The sequence below is a fragment of the Pygocentrus nattereri genome, chromosome 29 (assembly GCF_015220715.1).
Source record: "Pygocentrus nattereri isolate fPygNat1 chromosome 29, fPygNat1.pri, whole genome shotgun sequence".
Classification (NCBI taxonomy): domain Eukaryota; kingdom Metazoa; phylum Chordata; class Actinopteri; order Characiformes; family Serrasalmidae; genus Pygocentrus; species Pygocentrus nattereri.
In genome coordinates, this window is record NC_051239.1 from 2,932,972 (window position 1) to 2,956,740 (window position 23,769).

Consider the following 23,769-nt stretch of genomic DNA (forward strand, 5'->3'; position numbering starts at 1 on the left):
AATAGGACAAAGATGAATGGATGGATGGATGGATGCATGGATGAAGATGAATGGATGGATAGATGGATGGACGGATGAAGATGAATGGATGGATAGATGGATGGAAGGATGAAGATGAATGGATTGATAGATGGATGAACGGATGAAGATGGATGGATAGATGGATGGAAGGATGAAGATGAATGGATGGATAGATGGATGAACGGATGAAGATGAATGGATGGATAGATGGATGAACGGATGAAGATGGATGAATAGGGAGGTGAACAGACCCAGTGGGAGGACAGATGTTTATATAGATCAGTAAACGAATGTGTGGATAGATAGATGAGCGAATAGGTGATGGATGGATGGATGCATGGATGAAGATGAATGGATGGATAGATGGATGGACGGATGAAGATGAATGGATGGATAGATGGATGGAAGGATGAAGATGAATGGATGGATAGATGGATGAACGGATGAAGATGGATGGATAGATGGATGGAAGGATGAAGATGAACGGTTGGATAGATGGATGAACGGATGAAGATGAATGGATGAAGATGGATGGATGGATGGATGGACGGATGAAGATGAATGGATGGATAGATGGATGAACGGATGAAGATGAATGGATGGATAGATGGATGAACGGATGAAGATGAATGGATGGATAGATGGATGAACGGATGAAGATGGATGGATGGATAGATGGATGAACGGATGAAGATGAATGGATGAAGATGGATGGATAGGGAGGTGAACAGACCCAGTGGGAGGACAGATGTTTATATAGATCAGTAAACGAATGTGTGGATAGATAGATGAGCGAATAGGTGATGAGTGGATGGTGAGCGTATATAATCAGAATGAGCGTGTGGATCACTATAGAACAGCATAGAGCACACTGTGTCACTGTGTGTGAGTGTGTGTGTGTGTGAGTGTGTATGAATGTGTATGAATGTGTGTGTGTGAGTGTGTGTGTGTGTGTGAGTGTGTATGTATGTGTGTGTGAGTGTGTATGTGTGTGTGAGTGTGTGTGTGTGTATGAATGTGTAAGTGTGAGTGTGTGTGTGTGTGTGTGAGTGTGTATGAATGAGTGTGTGTGAGTGTGTATGTGTGTGTGAGTGTGAGTGTGTGTATGAATGTGTGAGTGTGTGTGAGTGTGTGTGAGTGTGTGTGAGTGTGAGTGTGTGTGCGCTGGGCGGCTCCTGATGCAGTGAGTCTGTATCCTCAGCTCTGTTCTCCTTCTCCTCTGTTCTCTGTAATTTATGGAGAACCCGCAGCTCAGGCTGCTTTATCCGTTTGGCTGAGCTGAAGTGTTTGATCAGAACGTGCCAAACTCAGCAGCCCTGAGGAGCATCAAGAGACTGAGGAGCTCATGGAGACGAGCGTGGATGAGTGGATAGATGGATGGATGTTTATACATGGATGGATTGATGGATGCTTAGATTGATGCAGAGATGTTTATATAGATGGATAGACAAGTGGATTCACACCATCAGGGTTAGATTCACACCATCAGGGTTAGATACACACCATCAGGGTTAGATTCACACCATCAGGGTTAGATACACACCATCAGGGTTAGTTTCACACCATCAGGGTTAGATACACACCATCAGGGTTAGATTCACACCATCAGGGTTAGTTTCACACCATCAGGGTTAGTTTCACACCATCAGGGTTAGATACACACCATCAGGGTTAGATTCACACCATCAGGGTTAGATACACACCATCAGGGTTAGATTCACACTGTCTGCAGTGTGTCTTTGATTCATCTAAAGAAGTGATAATGATGATGATGGAGACGAAACCCATAAAGAGGGGAAATGCAATGGACTTTGTTGACGGGTTGCCAGGCAACGGGAGCCTGTGTGCTGGACCGGCGTGCAGTTCCTGCTATCCTGTTATCAGGTAGATGGAGGCGTGGAGCTCTGTGGGACGTGAGGGCGATCGATCAGGGGTCTGCGCGGGGTTTGGGGGCTCTGTGTGTCGAACAGGGTTTTGTATGATGGGTCTAATTGTGTATTGATGAAATTCTTCCTCAGAGGTGTCGGCCAGGCCTTCCTCCTCCTCCTCCTCCTCCTGCTCCTCCTTTTGTTCAATTCAAAACGCTGATTATTCTTTTGGTTTGTTGCACATAAATTACCCAGTGTCCATTGCCCAGCTGGGCTTTTCAGCACATCAGACAGAAATAGGAGCGCGGTGTATCGTCAGAATCGGCGTGGCTGTAATGGGAATGTTGAATTCAGCAGTTCTGCAGCGCGATTGGGCTCTCGGCCTGTTCTGCCACTTAAACTCCTCAACTTCTCCACTGGAGTTCACTCCAAACCGGATTTACTCCTATAATCATGTAGTAATTTGACTCTTGATGGACAGATGGTTGGTTGGATGGATGGATGGATGGATGGATGGATGGATGGCTAGATGGCCATATGGTTGGTTGGATGGATGGATGGATGGCTAGATGGGCATATGGTTTGATGAATGGGTGGATGGATGGGCAGATGAATGGATGGATGGATGGGCAGATGGTTTGATGGATGGATGGATGGACAGATGGTTTGATGGATGGATGGTTGGGCGTATGGATGACTAGATGGATGGATGGTTGGATGGTTGGATGGTTGGATGGATGGATGGATGGATGGATGGATGGATGAATGGATGGACAGATGGTTTGATGGATGGATGGATGGGCGTATGGATGACTAGATGGTTGGATGGATGGACAGATGGTTGGATGGATGGATGGATGGATGGATGGATGGATGAATGGGCAGAAGGATGGATGGTTGGATGGATGGACAGATGGTTGGATAGATGGACAGATGGATGGATGGATGGATGGGCAGAAGGATGGATGGGCGGATGAATGGCTAGATGGGCGAATGGATGGACGGCTAGATGGGCAGATGGTTTGATGGATGGGTAGATGGGCAGATGGATGGATGGCTAGATGGGCAGATGGTTTGATGGATGGCTAGATGGGCAGATGGTTTGATGGATGGCTAGAGGGGCAGATGGTTTGATGGATGGATGGAGGGGCAGATGGTTTGATGAATGGATGGACAGCTACATGGACGGACGGATGGATGGATGGATGGATGGATGGCTAGATGGGCAGATGGTTTGCTGGATGGATGGATGGATAGCTAGATGGGCAGAATGTTTGTTTGATGGATGGATGAATAGCTAGATGGGCAGATGGATGGATGGATGGTTAGCTAGATAGAGAGATGATTTGTTGGATGGATGGATGGATGGATGGATGGTTGGATGGAGATGGTGGACAGACAGATGGATAGTTTGATGAATGGAATAATGTCATGAACAAATGGATAAATGACAGATAAATGGATGGACAGATAAACTGATTGACAGGGAGATGATGGATGGGTGGAGTAATTACTGAATGGATAGACAGATGATTGAATACTCCGCTCCTCTGCTGCTCCGCTCGCTCCTCTGCGGCTCCGCCCGCTCCTCTGCGGCTCCGCTCGCTCCTCTGCGGCTCCTCTGCGGCTCCGCTCGCTCCTCTGCGGCTCCTCTGCGGCTCCGCTCGCTCCTCTGCGTTTCCACTCCTCTGCTGCTCTGCTCCTCTGCGGCTCCGCTCGCTCCTCTGCGGCTCCGCTCCTCTGCGGCTCCACTCCTCTGCGGCTCGGGTCGCTCCTCTGCGGCTCCGCTCCTGTTCTCTCAGACTAAATCTAAGCCTAATGCTCTCTCTAGCCCTGAACGTAACGCTCTCGGACTAAATCTAAGCCTAATGCTCTGTCTAGCCCTGAACGTAACGCTCTCGGACTAAATCTAAGCCTAATGCTCTCTCTAGCCCTGAACGTAACGCTCTCGGACTAAATCTAAGCCTAATGCTCTCTCTAGCCCTGAACGTAACGCTCTCGGACTAAATCTAAGCCTAATGCTCTCTCTAGCCCTGAACGTAACGCTCTCGGACTAAATCTAAGCCTAATGCTCTCTCTAGCCCTGAACGTAACGCTCTCGGACTAAATCTAAGCCTAATGCTCTCTCTAGCCCTGAACGTAACGCTCTCGGACTAAATCTAAGCCTAATGCTCTCTCTAGCCCTGAACGTAACGCTCTCGGACTAAATCTAAGCCTAATGCTCTCTCTAGCCCTGAACGTAACGCTCTCGGACTAAATCTAAGCCTAATGCTCTCTCTAGCCCTGAACGTAACGCTCTCGACTAAATCTAAGCCTAATGCTCTCTCTAGCCCTGAACGTAACGCTCTCGGACTAAATCTAAGCCTAATGCTCTCTCTAGCCCTGAACGTAACGCTCTCGGACTAAATCTAAGCCTAATGCTCTCTCTAGCCCTGAACGTAACGCTCTCGGACTAAATCTAAGCCTAATGCTCTCTCTAGCCCTGAACGTAACGCTCTCGGACTAAATCTAAGCCTAATGCTCTCTCTAGCCTGAACGTAACGCTCTCGGACTAAATCTAAGCCTAATGCTCTCTCTAGCCCTGAACGTAACGCTCTCGGACTAAATCTAAGCCTAATGCTCTCTCTAGCCCTGAACGTAACGCACTCGGACTAATACTAAGCCTAATGCTCTCTCTAGCCCTGAACGTAACGCTCTCGGACTAAATCTAAGCCTAATGCTCTCTCTAGCCCTGAACGTAACGCTCTCGGACTAAATCTAAGCCTAATGCTCTCTCTAGCCCTGAACGTAACGCTCTCGGACTAAATCTAAGCCTAATGCTCTCTCTAGCCCTGAACGTAACGCTCTCGGACTAAATCTAAGCCTAATGCTCTCTCTAGCCCTGAACGTAACGCTCTCGGACTAAATCTAAGCCTAATGCTCTCTCTAGCCCTGAACGTAACGCTCTCGGACTAAATCTAAGCCTAATGCTCTCTCTAGCCCTGAACGTAACGCTCTCGGACTAAATCTAAGCCTAATGCTCTCTCTAGCCCTGAACGTAACGCTCTCGGACTAAATCTAAGCCTAATGCTCTCTCTAGCCCTGAACGTAACGCTCTCGGACTAAATCTAAGCCTAATGCTCTCTCTAGCCCTGAACGTAACGCTCTCGGACTAAATCTAAGCCTAATGCTCTCTCTAGCCCTGAACGTAACGCTCTCGGACTAAATCTAAGCCTAATGCTCTCTCTAGCCCTGAACGTAACGCTCTCGGACTAAATCTAAGCCTAATGCTCTCTCTAGCCCTGAACGTAACGCTCTCGGACTAAATCTAAGCCTAATGCTCTCTCTAGCCCTGAACGTAACGCTCTCGGACTAAATCTAAGCCTAATGCTCTCTCTAGCCCTGAACGTAACGCTCTCGGACTAAATCTAAGCCTAATGCTCTCTCTAGCCCTGAACGTAACGCTCTCGGACTAAATCTAAGCCTAATGCTCTCTCTAGCCCTGAACGTAACGCTCTCGGACTAAATCTAAGCCTAATGCTCTCTCTAGCCCTGAACGTAACGCTCTCGGACTAAATCTAAGCCTAATGCTCTCTCTAGCCCTGAACGTAACGCTCTCGGACTAAATCTAAGCCTAATGCTCTCTCTAGCCCTGAACGTAACGCTCTCGGACTAAATCTAAGCCTAATGCTCTCTCTAGCCCTGAACGTAACGCTCTCGGACTAAATCTAAGCCTAATGCTCTCTCTAGCCCTGAACGTAACGCTCTCGGACTAAATCTAAGCCTAATGCTCTCTCTAGCCCTGAACGTAACGCTCTCGGACTAAATCTAAGCCTAATGCTCTCTCTAGCCCTGAACGTAACGCTCTCGGACTAAATCTAAGCCTAATGCTCTCTCTAGCCCTGAACGTAACGCTCTCGGACTAAATCTAAGCCTAATGCTCTCTCTAGCCCTGAACGTAACGCTCTCGGACTAAATCTAAGCCTAATGCTCTCTCTAGCCCTGAACGTAACGCTCTCGGACTAAATCTAAGCCTAATGCTCTCTCTAGCCCTGAACGTAACGCTCTCGGACTAAATCTAAGCCTAATGCTCTCTCTAGCCCTGAACGTAACGCTCTCGGACTAAATCTAAGCCTAATGCTCTCTCTAGCCCTGAACGTAACGCTCTCGGACTAAATCTAAGCCTAATGCTCTCTCTAGCCCTGAACGTAACGCTCTCGGACTAAATCTAAGCCTAATGCTCTCTCTAGCCCTGAACGTAACGCTCTCGGACTAAATCTAAGCCTAATGCTCTCTCTAGCCCTGAACGTAACGCTCTCGGACTAAATCTAAGCCTAATGCTCTCTCTAGCCCTGAACGTAACGCTCTCGGACTAAATCTAAGCCTAATGCTCTCTCTAGCCCTGAACGTAACGCTCTCGGACTAAATCTAAGCCTAATGCTCTCTCTAGCCCTGAACGTAACGCTCTCGGACTAAATCTAAGCCTAATGCTCTCTCTAGCCCTGAACGTAACGCTCTCGGACTAAATCTAAGCCTAATGCTCTCTCTAGCCCTGAACGTAACGCTCTCGGACTAAATCTAAGCCTAATGCTCTCTCTAGCCCTGAACGTAACGCTCTCGGACTAAATCTAAGCCTAATGCTCTCTCTAGCCCTGAACGTAACGCTCTCGGACTAAATCTAAGCCTAATGCTCTCTCTAGCCCTGAACGTAACGCTCTCGGACTAAATCTAAGCCTAATGCTCTCTCTAGCCCTGAACGTAACGCTCTCGGACTAAATCTAAGCCTAATGCTCTCTCTAGCCCTGAACGTAACGCTCTCGGACTAAATCTAAGCCTAATGCTCTCTCTAGCCCTGAACGTAACGCTCTCGGACTAAATCTAAGCCTAATGCTCTCTCTAGCCCTGAACGTAACGCTCTCGGACTAAATCTAAGCCTAATGCTCTCTCTAGCCCTGAACGTAACGCTCTCGGACTAAATCTAAGCCTAATGCTCTCTCTAGCCCTGAACGTAACGCTCTCGGACTAAATCTAAGCCTAATGCTCTCTCTAGCCCTGAACGTAACGCTCTCGGACTAAATCTAAGCCTAATGCTCTCTCTAGCCCTGAACGTAACGCTCTCGGACTAAATCTAAGCCTAATGCTCTCTCCTAGCCCTGAACGTAACGCTCTCGGACTAAATCTAAGCCTAATGCTCTCTCTAGCCCTGAACGTAACGCTCTCGGACTAATCTAAGCCTAATGCTCTCTCTAGCCCTGAACGTAACGCTCTCGGACTAAATCTAAGCCTAATGCTCTCTCTAGCCCTGAACGTAACGCTCTCGGACTAAATCTAAGCCTAATGCTCTCTCTAGCCCTGAACGTAACGCTCTCGGACTAAATCTAAGCCTAATGCTCTCTCTAGCCCTGAACGTACGCTCTCGGACTAAATCTAAGCCTAATGCTCTCTCTAGCCCTGAACGTAACGCTCTCGGACTAAATCTAAGCCTAATGCTCTCTCTAGCCCTGAACGTAACGCTCTCGGACTAAATCTAAGCCTAATGCTCTCTCTAGCCCTGAACGTAACGCTCTCGGACTAAATCTAAGCCTTAATGCTCTCTCTAGCCCTGAACGTAACGCTCTCGGACTAAATCTAAGCCTAATGCTCTCTCTAGCCCTGAACGTAACGCTCTCGGACTAAATCTAAGCCTACTGCTCTCTCTAGCCCTGAACGTAACGCTCTCGGACTAAATCTAAGCCTAATGCTCTCTCTAGCCCTGAACGTAACGCTCTCGGACTAAATCTAAGCCTAATGCTCTCTCTAGCCCTGAACGTAACGCTCTCGGACTAAATCTAAGCCTAATGCTCTCTCTAGCCCTGAACGTAACGCTCTCGGACTAAATCTAAGCCTAATGCTCTCTCTAGCCCTGAACGTAACGCTCTCGGACTAAATCTAAGCCTAATGCTCTCTCTAGCCCTGAACGTAACGCTCTCGGACTAAATCTAAGCCTAATGCTCTCTCTAGCCCTGAACGTACGCTCTCGGACTAAATCTAAGCCTAATGCTCTCTCTAGCCCTGAACGTAACGCTCTCGGACTAAATCTAAGCCTAATGCTCTCTCTAGCCCTGAACGTAACGCTCTCGGACTAAATCTAAGCCTAATGCTCTCTCTAGCCCTGAACGTAACGCTCTCGGACTAAATCTAAGCCTAATGCTCTCTCTAGCCCTGAACGTAACGCTCTCGGACTAAATCTAAGCCTAATGCTCTCTCTAGCCCTGAACGTAACGCTCTCGGACTAAATCTAAGCCTAATGCTCTCTCTAGCCCTGAACGTAACGCTCTCGGACTAAATCTAAGCCCTAATGCTCTCTCTAGCCCTGAACGTAACGCTCTCGGACTAAATCTAAGCCTAATGCTCTCTCTAGCCCTGAACGTAACGCTCTCGGACTAAATCTAAGCCTAATGCTCTCTCTAGCCCTGAACGTAACGCTCTCGGACTAAATCTAAGCCTAATGCTCTCTCTAGCCCTGAACGTAACGCTCTCGGACTAAATCTAAGCCTAATGCTCTCTCTAGCCCTGAACGTAACGCTCTCGGACTAAATCTAAGCCTAATGCTCTCTCTAGCCCTGAACGTAACGCTCTCGGACTAAATCTAAGCCTAATGCTCTCTCTAGCCCTGAACGTAACGCTCTCGGACTAAATCTAAGCCTAATGCTCTCTCTAGCCCTGAACGTAACGCTCTCGGACTAAATCTAAGCCTAATGCTCTCTCTAGCCCTGAACGTAACGCTCTCGGACTAAATCTAAGCCTAATGCTCTCTCTAGCCCTGAACGTAACGCTCTCGGACTAAATCTAAGCCTAATGCTCTCTCTAGCCCTGAACGTAACGCTCTCGGACTAAATCTAAGCCTAATGCTCTCTCTAGCCCTGAACGTAACGCTCTCGGACTAAATCTAAGCCTAATGCTCTCTCTAGCCCTGAACGTAACGCTCTCGGACTAAATCTAAGCCTAATGCTCTCTCTAGCCCTGAACGTAACGCTCTCGGACTAAATCTAAGCCTAATGCTCTCTCTAGCCCTGAACGTAACGCTCTCGGACTAAATCTAAGCCTAATGCTCTCTCTAGCCCTGAACGTAACGCTCTCGGACTAAATCTAAGCCTAATGCTCTCTCTAGCCCTGAACGTAACGCTCTCGGACTAAATCTAAGCCTAATGCTCTCTCTAGCCCTGAACGTAACGCTCTCGGACTAAATCTAAGCCTAATGCTCTCTCTAGCCCTGAACGTAACGCTCTCGGACTAAATCTAAGCCTAATGCTCTCTCTAGCCCTGAACGTAACGCTCTCGGACTAAATCTAAGCCTAATGCTCTCTCTAGCCCTGAACGTAACGCTCTCGGACTAAATCTAAGCCTAATGCTCTCTCTAGCCCTGAACGTAACGCTCTCGGACTAAATCTAAGCCTAATGCTCTCTCTAGCCCTGAACGTAACGCTCTCGGACTAAATCTAAGCCTAATGCTCTCTCTAGCCCTGAACGTAACGCTCTCGGACTAAATCTAAGCCTAATGCTCTCTCTAGCCCTGAACGTAACGCTCTCGGACTAAATCTAAGCCTAATGCTCTCTCTAGCCCTGAACGTAACGCTCTCGGACTAAATCTAAGCCTAATGCTCTCTCTAGCCCTGAACGTAACGCTCTCGGACTAAATCTAAGCCTAATGCTCTCTCTAGCCCTGAACGTAACGCTCTCGGACTAAATCTAAGCCTAATGCTCTCTCTAGCCCTGAACGTAACGCTCTCGGACTAAATCTAAGCCTAATGCTCTCTCTAGCCCTGAACGTAACGCTCTCGGACTAAATCTAAGCCTAATGCTCTCTCTAGCCCTGAACGTAACGCTCTCGGACTAAATCTAAGCCTAATGCTCTCTCTAGCCCTGAACGTAACGCTCTCGGACTAAATCTAAGCCTAATGCTCTCTCTAGCCCTGAACGTAACGCTCTCGGACTAAATCTAAGCCTAATGCTCTCTCTAGCCCTGAACGTAACGCTCTCGGACTAAATCTAAGCCTAATGCTCTCTCTAGCCCTGAACGTAACGCTCTCGGACTAAATCTAAGCCTAATGCTCTCTCTAGCCCTGAACGTAACGCTCTCGGACTAAATCTAAGCCTAATGCTCTCCCTAGCCCTGAACGTAACGCTCTCGGACTAAATCTAAGCCTAATGCTCTCCCTAGCCCTGAACGTAACGCTCTCGGACTAAATCTAAGCCTAATGCTCTCCCTAGCCCTGAACGTAACGCTCTCGGACTAAATCTAAGCCTAATGCTCTCCCTAGCCCTGAACGTAACGCTCTCGGACTAAATCTAAGCCTAATGCTCTCCCTAGCCCTGAACGTAACGCTCTCGGACTAAATCTAAGCCTAATGCTCTCCCTAGCCCTGAACGTAACGCTCTCGGACTAAATCTAAGCCTAATGCTCTCCCTAGCCCTGAACGTAACGCTCTCGGACTAAATCTAAGCCTAATGCTCTCTCTAGCCCTGAACGTAACGCTCTCGGACTAAATCTAAGCCTAATGCTCTCTCTAGCCCTGAACGTAACGCTCTCGGACTAAATCTAAGCCTAATGCTCTCTCTAGCCCTGAACGTAACGCTCTCGGACTAAATCTAAGCCTAATGCTCTCTCTAGCCCTGAACGTAACGCTCTCGGACTAAATCTAAGCCTAATGCTCTCTCTAGCCCTGAACGTAACGCTCTCGGACTAAATCTAAGCCTAATGCTCTCTCTAGCCCTGAACGTAACGCTCTCGGACTAAATCTAAGCCTAATGCTCTCTCTAGCCCTGAACGTAACGCTCTCGGACTAAATCTAAGCCTAATGCTCTCTCTAGCCCTGAACGTAACGCTCTCGGACTAAATCTAAGCCTAATGCTCTCTCTAGCCCTGAACGTAACGCTCTCGGACTAAATCTAAGCCTAATGCTCTCTCTAGCCCTGAACGTAACGCTCTCGGACTAAATCTAAGCCTAATGCTCTCTCTAGCCCTGAACGTAACGCTCTTGGACTAAATCTAAGCCTAATGCTCTCTCTGCAGCCCTGAACGTAATGCTGTCTGCTTTGCCCTTGTTGTGTTTGCCGTTGCAGGCGCTGTGGTGAGCGACGGCGGGCTGGACGCGGCGCGTGGTCAGGGCGTCGTCAGTGTTAATGCTGCGCTGTCTCGGCTCTGACATTTCAGCCGACATCTGAAATACCACACACACACACACACACGCGGTCACTGTTTGATCATCCTCAGGTGACTTTCTGATCCAGAGCGGCGAGCAGGGCCCACGCTGGGCAGAACAAGGGCGGCCCCCCCAGCGCACACCCCCCCGTCCCCACCCATCCCCGATCCCTGACTCGCAGATGCTTTCAGCAGCACACACACCCGTCATCTCTCCGGGATTTAACCGGCCTTGACAAGCCGCGCGCTCCGGAGAAAGAACAAACCGCTGAAAAAATAAGCTCTGTGCCCCCCGCTACAGCCCCCCACCCCCACTCCCACCCCCCACCCCACTGGCCTTTAGCTCAGCTCCACAGCTGGATGACTTCAGTTCCTCTACCGGAGATTTTAAAGGGCTACGTGATCCGTTTCAGCCTCTTCAGCTCTGTATACCTCACAGTGACACAGGCTGCTTCTGTTACTGTGCCTTTAACACAGCATATGTAAATGAGCTCTGTTCTGATTGGCTGTGTCATTAAAAAAACTAAACTGCTGTAGCTGAATGGGAGGGGCTAAAACTGCTGTCACCACTATTACAACACAGATATAGACACTTTATTTACCATCCAGAACCACCAGAGAACCTACACGAGTCTTCTGAGCTTATATGGAATGTTGATGATGGAAAACAGTGGAAAATCTGGAATAATAAGTTTTCTTTGGGGACTATTTTGCCGCACAGCGCCCTGCATGTCTCCCTCCACCATGAATGGAGTTGAAGTTCTCTAAACTCTCATAAAACAGCGTCTCAGTCATCAGGCAGTGAATTCAGATCCAGTTCATGTAGGAACTTTCTGTAGGAGCTTTTAGAGGGACGTCTGGTTCCCATCACCACCACTGTGAACGGCTCTGACTTGGTAAGATTATCTAGAGCAGAGCGTTTCACACTGAACCGCTCAGAACCGGCCTGGTTACGTCTGAACCGCTTAATTATACAGGAATTTTGGAAAATGGGTGAAATTCCCCTTTAAGAACTTGACACAGTTTATGGAACATTATTTGATTACGTTTGAAGTCAAGGAGGCGGTCCCCTAGCCGAGTGGCTTAGTCTGAGTCTGGCTCCGAGACTGACCCCATAGGCCGCTGGCTGTAACCACGACAACAGCCACAGCAGGATGGGGCAGGCTGTGTCATGCTGGAGCCTGTGGGGGGCGCTGTGTGTAGCGTTCAGGCTGCAGGCTAGCAGGTGGAGGCCTGGGTTCAGCTCCGATCATGTTAACTCTCCGCTCTGCTTCGGCCGGCTGGTCCACCGGGTCTCTGGGCTCATCGATCGGCCTCCTGCGAGTCTGAGCCTTCGTCACGTTCTCGGATTTCAGCTCCGTATTGTAGGAGCTGATTCGGCTCCTGAAAAGGGAGCTGAAGCAGCCCAGCGGCAGGGCAGGCAGAGGACACTCCGAGCGGTCAGCAGCACTAGAGTAACCAACAATAAAACACCTGCTTACTAATAACGGCACGAATACGACGTTAATCAGGTTCATTTACTGGGTGACGGGTGTTAAAGGGCCCACGTTGTGCAGAACTGATTTTTTTAATGAGAATAAGTTTTAAGCCAAAACGTTCTGCACACAGAATCTAAATTACAGCCCACTTTTAACAAATCGTCTTTGTGATGTCACAGAAACATTTACAGATATCCACCTTTTCAATTTGCAGTACTCCACCCGTTTAGTCTCCAGCTAATCATCCCCCTAATTTTAGTCTACAACGATTTTGCCCTGCCCATTCAGTCTACATCACTGTAACCACACCTACTTACCATACAGCAGTTCAGCCCCACCCATTCAGCCTACAGCAGTTTAGCCCCGCCCATTCAGCCTACAGCAGTTCAGCCCCGCCCATTCAGCCTACAGCAGTTTAGCCCCCACCCATTCAGCCTACAGCAGTTTAGCCCCACCCATTCATGGTGTAGTTTCTGCTTTTCGAGGTACAGTGCAGGACAGCCAATCAGAACAGAGCTCATTTACATATTCTTAAAGGCACAGTAGCAAAAACAGCGATGTGTTGGTTATTATGTTATAACAGTCGTTATAAGTTGATCTGAGGGGAGGAAGTGTAACGGAGTGTGAGTGAAATGGGGGGTAACTGCGTCTCCTGCCCTGTTGCAGGGGGTCTGTAGCTCGTGGTCTTCGGTTTCTCAGTTAGTTAGTTTTCGCTGAGTTTCGGGGGAGTCAGGGGGCAGTGGGGGCGCCGGTCTGCCGTCTCTGACTCCGTGTGGAAGGAGCGCTGAGTGAGATCCTCGGCCGATCCAGCTCTCCGGCTCTGTGTGTGCGGACGCTGCGCTGACACTGATGTGTGTCTCATATTTGCAATTTTCCTCTTTGCTTTTATCGCAGCGCCGTCCCCCGTGTGGAGCCGTGGTGTTTGTTTTCCTGCTGTGACAGATTAAAGAATCGGGCATGTTTATACTCTCAGAGAGGCCGGGGCTCAGAGTCGGCGCTGACGGCACACCTGGGAGCAGCTGTTTATTCTTTAGACGCTGAAGCACTGAGATTGTTCAGTTTTCCAGCACAGCGCCGACGGCCTGGCTGGAGCTGAGCTGCGGCTGCGCTGAGGAGCCTGTTAGAGCCGTAGGACCTGCACACACGTTTAATATAATCTCATATAACGAGGACAAAATCACGTCATGCAATTATACGTGAACTGGTTCACGCGTCTTTACAGTGGTGGTGATGGGAACCAGGCGCCGCCATGACTACAACACAGGTATAGACACTTTATTTACCATCCAGAACCACCAGAGAACCTACACGAGTCTTCTGAGCTTATATGGAATGTTGATGATGGAAAATAGTGGAAAATCTGGAATACTGAGTTTTCTTTGGGGACTATTTTGCCGCACAGCGCCCTGCATGTCTCCCTCCACCATGAATGGAGTTGAAGTTCTCTAAACTCTCATAAAACAGCGTCTCAGTCATCAGGCAGTGAATTCATAACCAGTTCATGTAGGAACTTTCTGTGAGGAGCTTTTAGAGGGACGTCTGGTTCCTATCACCACCACTGTGAACGGCTCTGACTCGGTACGTTTATCTAGAATGGAGCCAGACTGCTCTGTGATTGGTCAGGGGCTCATTAGCATATTGCATCCTGCTGTGATGTCAGTCGTGATCAGGTGGTGATGTACTGTATCTGTGATGTGGTTTGTGTTTGTGTGCTCAGGTGGAGGAGATCGTGGACGTCGGGACGTTTGCTGAGGAAGACATTCACATCCCCAGCGTTTACGTCCACCGCATCGTTAAAGGAGAGAATTACGAGAAACGCATTGAGGTGAAACGGCGGTCCTTCCACTCATGTTCATTGTGTCGTCAGGGTCAGAAGAGAAGTAGAGGTTTTGGTTGTTTTGCGTAACACCAGCTGCTCTTAGTTCCACAAGCGTTTTTCATTATTAGTGGACCAGCAGTCCTGGTGCAGCTGTACGTTAGCGCTATGCTTATTGGTACAGGGTGCTTCAAAAAGATTCGTCTGATTTCAAAGCGCCGTGTTTTTACCACCGTGAGGCGCCGAGGAACCAACCACAATCCAACTGTAAAAGGGGGTCATAGAGTTTCTGACTGGCTCCTTCAGTCTGAGAGGAGCTGAGACCCATGAGCAGAACGTTCCGCGTTCTCCACGTCAATCAGAGTGAATCCGTCAGAACTGAGCAGCGGGATTTTCATCAGCAGTGAAGCTCCAGCAGCTCAGAGCATTCGGCGCTGGTTCCACAGCACTGGATGATCTCCGAAATCCCACTGAAAGAGCCGTGAGAGCGGCGACGCCCGACACGCTCGGTCCAGTCTGGGATGAGTTTGACTGTGGAGTTGATGTCGTCCGTACAGCTGGAGGAGGTTCAGACTGAGACCTTGTAGAACTACATAATAAACTTTACGCTCATTTAAACAGTTTACAGCTCACTGCACTGATCTGGGATGATCTACAGTGAAATCAGTCATTTTGAAATCAGACGAATCTTTTTGAATGAAATGAAATTCGACTTTGGGCTGAGCTGTGGCTCTAAGCGTGTGCCGATGGTGAAGATGCCACGCTCGTTTGTGCTGTGTGTGCAGAGACGGACTGTCAGGAAGGCGCAGGCCGAGACCGCCAAGCCCAAGAAGGACGCAGACGTGGTGAGGGAGAGAATCGTCCGCAGAGCTGCGCTGGAGTTCGAGGACGGCATGTACGGTACGACCAGGCGGAACCGGCTCACGTTCTTCACGTCAGAAACATTCACACTTAATGAAAGGAGAACTCTAGAGTTCTTCATCCTGGATCTGTAGATCACGATCCACCAGCACGGAGAGGACCTTCAGCAAGTTCTACTGAAATTAGAGCAGATCTGAATTCTAGTCAGTGTATCTAATACTTCCCATTGTAAGATATTGATTCCCATCAGGTGGCCGTGCACCTGTTATGATGCTGTCTGGCTGATTTCTGGACATTATTAACTTGCTTTAGGTTATTTTATTAGGGGTCGGTCACGTTTCCTGAAACAAGCCGATTATCTGCCAATATCGCGAGAATTTTACTGAATAAAATTACTCAGCACAAGTTTGAATGTTCTGACTTTTCCAGCTAATCTGGGAATTGGAATTCCGATGCTAGCCAGTAACTTCATCAAGCCTGACATCTCTGTGTACCTGCAGAGTGAGAACGGCATTCTGGGACTGGTGAGCTTTCTCTCTCTCTCTCTATACGTATGTGTGTATACATATATCCATACAGTCTTATACGTCTACTGCGCTGTGTGAAAGCTTCAGGCTTCTGAGCGAATGTTTAACCAGTTGACCTCAGCAGTGAGTTTATCACAATATACATTAGAATAAAGTCGTATTCATAATTCACATAAACAGAAAAACTATAAACAGTAACAAGAATTTCTCGGGTCCATATTTTTCCTGGACACCTTCACAGCCGCCACAGAGACTCGTTAATATCATCAATTACATCATGAGCTCAATTTACTGAGCACTGATTGGTCAATTGATTTTATATATATATATATATATATATATATATATATATATATATATCACTATTAATTAATATTCTGTACATTTTGTTTGCTGCTGTAGGGTGAATGGGTGGGGCTAAACTGCTGTAGGCTGAATGGGTGGGGCTAAACTGCTGTAGGCTGAATGGGTGGGGCTAAACTGCTGTAGGCTGAATGGGTGGGGCTAAACGGCTGTAGGCCAAATGGGCGGGGATAACCGTCTGTAGGCTGAATAGGCGGGGCTAAAGGTCTGTAACTGAATGGGCAGGGCTAAAGGGCTGTAGCTGAGTGGGCGGGGCCAAACGGCTGTAGCTGAGTGGGTGGGGCTAAATGGCTGTAGCTGAGTGGGGAGGGAGTGGGATCAGCCTGTTGTATCGGTGTAGCAGGAGGCGTCTGTGGTACGGAGGTGTCCTCAGAGTCAGTGCAGTGTTCCTCTGGGCTCTGACTCTGACGCTGCTCATTACCATGCTAATGGCTTCACAGGCTGACGGTGATGAGGACGATTTGGTTTATGGCCTCAGCTGCACAGCCGCAGTCCTTCGGCGAGCCTCTGAGGGGCAGACGTGCGATGTTTGTCACAGGGTTAGGCTGTTAAGGGTTTCTGGGCGTATCTGAGCCTCTGCTTTATCAGAGGCTGCTCGTGAATAGAAGCCGCTGTCCGTCTCAAACCTCAGGCGCAGTGTTCATGACTCCTGTGTAGAAGCTGAAGTTTACTGTTGTGCTCTGTCTGTGTGTGTGTGTGCTGTGTGGACCCTGCAGGGTCCGTATCCCACAGAAGAGGAAGTGGATGCTGATCTGATCAACGCAGGTGAGGCTGAGTGTGTGAGACGTCTCACTCTTTAATCACTCTTCAGTATTTTGAAGCAGTGCAGCTCAGCTGTCGGTGTCCTTCTCAGCCCAGAGTTCCCGTGAGCCCGTGAGGGGGGGGGGGGGGGGTTTCTAACGCATATTGACCCGTTTGTTTGTGAAAATTAATACCACTCTGCAAAAAGTGACATAATCTTAAATCTAGTCTGATCTGCCGTTTCTCATCATGAGGCAGTTATTATATATAAATACACAACTTAGATACACAAACTTCATTTAAGATGGTTTTTATTTGCGGAGATCATTTTTCAGTGCAGTTTGAAGGCTGAAAAGGATGTTATGAACGAGTGCTCTGCCATTTAATGACAACCAATAATATTAATAATAATAATAATAATAAGAAGAAGAAAATAATAACAAATTTTTAAAATTATATTGTGCCTTTCTCAAACCTATGGTCACTTTACAAATGCAGAAAAAATAAAAAAACTTTACATTTTTATTTAATAAAAAGAATGATCAATTTACCTCAATAAAGTTATTAATTAGTGTGTGTGTGTGTGTGTATGGAAAAGTGTGTGTGTGTACGTGTGTGTGTGTGTGTGGAAAAGTGTGTGTGTACGTGTGTGTGTGTGGAAAAGTGTGTGTGTGTGTGAAAAAGTGTGGAAAAGTCTTTAAGTGTCTATGTGGAAAAGTGTGTGTGTGTTTGTGTGTGGAAAAGTGTGTAAATGCTTTGTAAAATCCCGTTTGCTGCTGTTTTCCCGTCACGGACGCGGCCGCCTCAGGCCCGTGTGGTGAGCGGTGGTGACTTCATGCTTTAATGAAGCCGTTTGTGTTGGACGCAGGGAAAGAAACGGTGACGGTGCTTCCTGGAGCTTCATACTTCTCCAGTGACGACTCCTTCGCCATGATCCGCGGGTGAGACTTACACTAATCCACGATTCACCAGCTAATTCGCTTCAAACAAGGGTTTTTATACACACTGTAAACTGGGCGGTCCTAATCTTGGGTGACGCTTCTGTAAGCGTTCCCCTGACCAATCACAAGGCTGTGTCCCCTGCCCCGCCCACACAGACTTGAGAGAGAAGCGTAGCACGGCGTCACTGCACAGCTGAGCGCGTTTGGAGAACGACAGCCGCCAGTTCTGTCTGCGCTGACTAGCATTGTGCTCATTGATGGGGGGACGGCTGGGACCACCCTCCCCACCCAGACGCTGCTCTTTAGCTGTGATTTTAGCTGCATTTTGGAGCGAAACCTCAAAGTTTGTTTCTTCCCTTTATTGCGAGTCTACCCCAAAAATTCCAATCCCAAAACTGAAAATGGAATACCTGTGTAATAAATAGTTGAGTATTCCGGTCCAGCTGTACTCAATATCAAGTATCTGTAATTTATTTGACCTCTGCAGTGCTTTTCTAAAGAATCTGTGCATAAACAGTCCTGTAGTGACCGTATGTGGGGGGATATTCTGTGTAGTTCTGCTCGTTAGACTAACCCCCCCGTGTGGAGGCTGTACTGTAGCCTGTCTGTCTCTCACCGTGAGCTGTCTATCTGCTTCTGAACGCTGATACATCACACTCACCAAGAGGGGATTACAGTAATATAGGAGTGAATTCTGTACAAACTGACCACGAACACTCGGGATGGAGAAGTTACTGACTTCTGGGTGAATCTGGAGAAATATTTGTGTGGTTTTGTTGCTGAAGGGAATATGAGAAAACCTGGAGCCTGTTTAAATGCCTGTGTGACATGTTGCCCCGTGTTAGTAGTTTGTGTCCTGCGCTCTCTGCACTTATAAATCCAGCTAAAGACATTTTAGTCTTATAACACAAACTGTGCACAGAGTGTCCCGTCATTTTTGGCTAGACTGTTCCCTCAGGAGCCAATTTCAGCTTCCACCCCCCCAAAAAATACGAGCATCACTGTCCTTAATCAGTGCTGCGGGGGTGGACGAGCCCACATGCAGCTGTATTTTTCGGTAAGGAGCACCTGGCACGACTGCATGGAGGAGTTTCAATAGGGAGATATATATATATATATATATATATATGGCTTTATATTTACATTCCCTTACATAATGCTGAAATGTTAGTTACATAATAAATTACTTTCATATTCAGTTTACCTTCTGCATCGGCAGATTCGAGTTCTGACTTCATTTAAAATGTTAAATCATCTCGTGGAACGTGAATTTAATATGAGCTGAGAGTTTAGAAGTTTTGCTCACGATTTCTGCACTAGTTATATTAACCTGCCTGTCAGAAATAAGGGCGGTACTGTTAGAGCGTGAGTGTGACAATAAAGGTTAATGTTAGAGGGGGTGGCAGCGCCTCAGGCTGCAGCGACTGACATTTGGAGTGTCTAAAAGCAGGGCGATTTAATTGGAGGCTCGTACGGCTCAGCTCGGACACGAGAGTGAGAACAGCGCGGAAAATGAAAAATGCCCTCCGCCCCCCAGCACTTCTCCTTACACTAGAGCACTACAGAACACTATTACAGTGAACAGAACTGGCCTTTAATCACTATTCTCTGCTTTAGAGCACTACAGAACACTATTACAGTGAACAGAACTGGCCTTTAATCACTATTCTTTGCTTTAGAGCACTACAGAACACTATTACAGTGAACAGAACTGGCCTTTAATCACTATTCTCTGCTTTAGAGCACTACAGAACACTATTACAGTGAACAGAACTGGCCCTTAATCACTATTCTCTGCTTTAGAGCACTACAGAACACTATTACAGTGAACAGAACTGGCCCTTAATCACTATTCTCTGCTTTAGAGCACTACAGAACACTATTACAGTGAACAGAAATGGCCTTTAATCACTATTCTCTGCTTTAGAGCACTACAGAACACTATTACAGTGAACAGAACTGGCCTTTAATCACTATTCTCTGCTTTAGAGCACTACAGAACACTATTACAGTGAACAGAACTGGCCCTTAATCACTATTCTCTGCTTTAGAGCACTACAGAACACTATTACAGTGAACAGAAATGGCCTTTAATCACTATTCTCTGCTTTAGAGCACTACAGAACACTATTACAGTGAACAGAACTGGCCATTAATCACTATTCTCTGCTTTAGAGCACTACAGAACACTATTACAGTGAACAGAACTGGGTACTAATCACTATTCTCTGCATTAGAGCACTACAGAACACTATTACAGTGAACATAACTGGCCCTTAATCACTATTCTCTGCTTTAGAGCACTACAGAACACTATTACAGTGAACAGAACTGGCCTTTAATCACTATTCTCTGCTTTAGAGCACTACAGAACACTATTACAGTGAACAGAACTGGCCTTTAATCACTATTCTCTGCTTTAGAGCACTACAGAACACTATTACAGTGAACAGAACTGGCCCTTAATCACTATTCTCTGCTTTAGAGCACTATAGAACACTATTACAGTGAACAGAACTGGCCCTTAATCACTATTCTCTGCTTTAGAGCACTACAGAACACTATTACAGTGAACAGAACTGGCCCTTAATCACTATTCTCTGCTTTAGAGCACTACAGAACACTATTACAGTGAACAGAACTGGCCCTTAATCACTATTCTCTGCTTTAGAGCACTAGAGTAGCTAACGCTAATAAATGAAAACAGCTTATGTTGTCTAACCCCACTAACTGTGAAGTGCTAATGCTAGTTCATACTGCTAACTGAAAATGGCTAACTTTAGCCAACTGTGCTAACTAAAATTGGCTAACATTAGCTTACTGTGCTAACTAAAATTGGCTAACATTAGTTTACTGTGCTAACTGAAAAAGGCTAACGCTATCTAACTGTGCTAACTGAAAAAGGCTAACGCTAGCTAACTGTGCTAACTGAAAAAGGCTAGCGCTATCTAACTGTGCTAACTGAAAATGGCTAACGCTATCTAACTGTGCTAACTGAAAAGGCTAACGCTATCTAACTGTGCTAACTGAAAAAGGTCAACGCTAGCTAACTGTGCTAACTGAAAAAGGCTAGCGCTATCTAACTGTGCTAACTGAAAATGGCTAACGCTATCTAACTGTGCTAACTGAAAAGGCTAACGCTATCTAACTGCTAACTGAAAAAGGCTAACGCTATCTAACTGTGCTAACTGAAAATGGCTAACGCTATCTAACTGTGCTAACTGAAAATGGCTAACGCTAGCTAACTATGCTAACTGAAAAAGGCTAGCACTATGTAACTGTGCTAACTGAAAAAGGCTAGCGCTAGCTAACTGTGCTAACTGAAAAAGCTAGCGTTATCTAACTGTGCTAACTGAAAAGGCTAGCGTTATCTAACTGTGCTAACTGAAAAGGCTAGCGGTAGCTAACTGTGCTAACAGAAAGAGGCTAGCGCTAGCTAACTGTGCTAACTGAAAGCGGCTAGCGCTAGCTAACTGCTAACTGAAAAGGCTAGCGCTAGCTAACTGTGCTAACTGAAAAGGCTAGCGCTAGCTAACTGCTAACAGAAAGAGGCTAGCGCTAACTAACTGTGCTAACTGAAAAGGCTAGCGGTAGCTAACTGTGCTAACAGAAAGAGGCTAGCGCTAGCTAACTGTGCTAACTGAAAGCGGCTAGCGCTAGCTAACTGTGCTAACTGAAAGCGGCTAGCGCTATCTAACTGTGCTAACTGAAAGCGGCTAGCGCCAGCTAACTGTGCTAACAGAAAGAGGCTAGCGCTAGCTAACTGTGCTAACTGAAAGAGGCTAGCGGTAGGTAACTGTGCTAACAGAAAGAGGCTAGCGCTAGCTAACTGTGCTAACTGAAAGAGGCTAGCGCTAGCTAACTGTGCTAACTGAAAGAGGCTAGCGCTAGCTAACTGTGCTAACTGAAAAGGCTAGCGCTATCTAACTGTGCTAACTGAAAGAGGCTAGCACTAGCTAACTGCTGAGCGCCGTGCTGGTTTGTGCCGCTGGCCCGTCTCTAATAATCCTCGTATTTGTGTGTAAGGTCTTGCAGGCCTGATCGTTTCTGCTCTGTTTTATTACAGCGTTTATCTTTTGGCTGCTTGTTTTAGTCACTGCGCCTTTAAAGAAGCTCCAGCGTTTTTTAACGTGATTGATTGATTGATGAATCAGTTCTTACAGTAACCTGAACACGTTTCCTGCGCTTGGAACAGAAATCCCCCCTAAAGCGCGAGTGCCGGCGTCTCCGGTGAGTAATGGTGGTCTGAGAGACGTTCTTTGTGCGTGGCAGTAGAAATGAGTCCTCTGTCCTCTAAAGGCCGCGCTGGCGACGCGCTATCGGTCTTGATTGATTTTCTCCCGGGTGGTTTTATGCCTTCTCCCTCCCACATGGTGTGCGTCATTTCTATGTGTTTGCTCTGCGTGAATCCAGCAGAGGCTGTAAATTCAGCCTTTAATTGCGCGGCGGCTGCAGGACTCGGCTGTAGCGCCGCATGAGGAGTCGTGACCGAACATACAGAACGCGGCGTGGACGCCCACCGGCAGCCTGGATGCCCGCCAGCCTGGGCGCTAACTCGGGAGCAAGAAACGACCTGATAAATCACTGCGAAGCGGCTGAAGAGCGGCACACGCGCACCTGCCAGTCCCGGTGGGCGGCGATCTGCCCTAATTGGACGGTACACGTGGACTGATAACAGGGTTACCTGCATACAGGACCAGGACACGGCTCCGCTGCTCACCTGCAGAGCTGCGCCGGCAGCCCACCTCGCGCACTGCCAGACTACTGACTACTGAAATGTACATATAGAAGTAAATGTGGAATTAAACCACATCCACTGTTGATAAATCCTTCGTCCTGAGCAGCGTCACAGATTTCAGATGATTAGAGATCAGAGGTCAGAGATACACGGCTTGCTTTGATAGTGAAAATATATACATTATAATTTATACAAAATAAAAGTGAAAATGCTGTATAAGTGACTTATTGTCTGTCTCTCTAGCTCACTATGTATCTATCTGTCTGTCTGTCTGTCTGTCTCTCTAGCTCACTATGTATCTATCTGTCTGTCTGTCTGTCTCTCTAGCTCACTATGTATCTGTCTGTCTGTCTGTCTCTCTAGCTCACTATGTATCTATCTGTCTGTCTGTCTCTCTAGCTCACTATGTATCTGTCTGTCTGTCTGTCTGTCTGTCTGTCTCTAGCTCACTGTATCTGTCTGTCTGTCTGTCTGTCTCTCTAGCTCACTATGTATCTATCTGTCTGTCTGTCTGTCTGTCTGTCTCTCTAGCTCACTATGTATCTATCTGTCTATCCTGTCTGTCTGTCCTGTCTGTTTATATATCTGTCTGTCCTGTCTGTTTGTCTGTCTATCTGTTTGTCTGTTTATATATCTATCTGTCTATCTGTCCTGTCTGTTTGTCTGTCTGTCTGTCTGTTTATATATCTCTCTGTCTGTCTGTCTGTCTGTCTGTCTATATTTCTGTCTGTCTGTCTTTCCTGTCTGTTTGTCTGTCTGTTTGTCTGTTTATATATCTCTCTGTCTGTCTGTTTGTCTGTCTGTCTGTCTCTCTAGCTCACTATGTATCTGTCTATCCTGTCTGTCTGTCCTGTCTGTTTGTCTGTCTATCTGTTTGTTTATATATCTCTCTGTCTGTCTGTCTGTTTATATATATATATATATATATATATGTCTGTCTGTCTGTCTGACTCTGTTATTTAATTGTATCTATGGCTGTATTTTCCAGGGGCCACATCAATCTGACCATGCTGGGGGCCATGCAGGTGTCCAAGTACGGCGACCTGGCCAACTGGATGATCCCTGTAAGTGTCTGCTGTCCTGGTCTTTTCCTCGTTGATTATATTCTTGCATGTAAAATGATGTTCATTGGTTTCATTTTGGTGGAAATTCTCGTGATCAGAGGCTTTTGTGTTGGGGCCTTTCGTGAAGACGAAGCTCCACTCTTCAGCTTTGAGCTTTGATGTGTGACTTTGCTGCTCTGCTCTGAGCTCTG

General features: G+C 47.2%; 1 protein-coding gene across 1 annotated transcript in view; it reads left to right on the forward strand.

Moving 5' to 3' along the window:
* The window catches only part of oxct1a (3-oxoacid CoA transferase 1a), an 85,267-nt gene that overhangs the window by 29,635 nt on the left and 31,863 nt on the right, over nucleotides 1–23,769 (forward strand). The window contains exons 8-13 of the mRNA XM_017686830.2: nucleotides 14,245–14,352; nucleotides 15,129–15,243; nucleotides 15,634–15,728; nucleotides 16,811–16,859; nucleotides 17,704–17,776; nucleotides 23,503–23,578. Of these exons, the coding sequence (XP_017542319.1) occupies nucleotides 14,245–14,352; nucleotides 15,129–15,243; nucleotides 15,634–15,728; nucleotides 16,811–16,859; nucleotides 17,704–17,776; nucleotides 23,503–23,578 (516 nt within the window). The remainder of the gene's footprint in view (nucleotides 1–14,244; nucleotides 14,353–15,128; nucleotides 15,244–15,633; nucleotides 15,729–16,810; nucleotides 16,860–17,703; nucleotides 17,777–23,502; nucleotides 23,579–23,769) is intronic.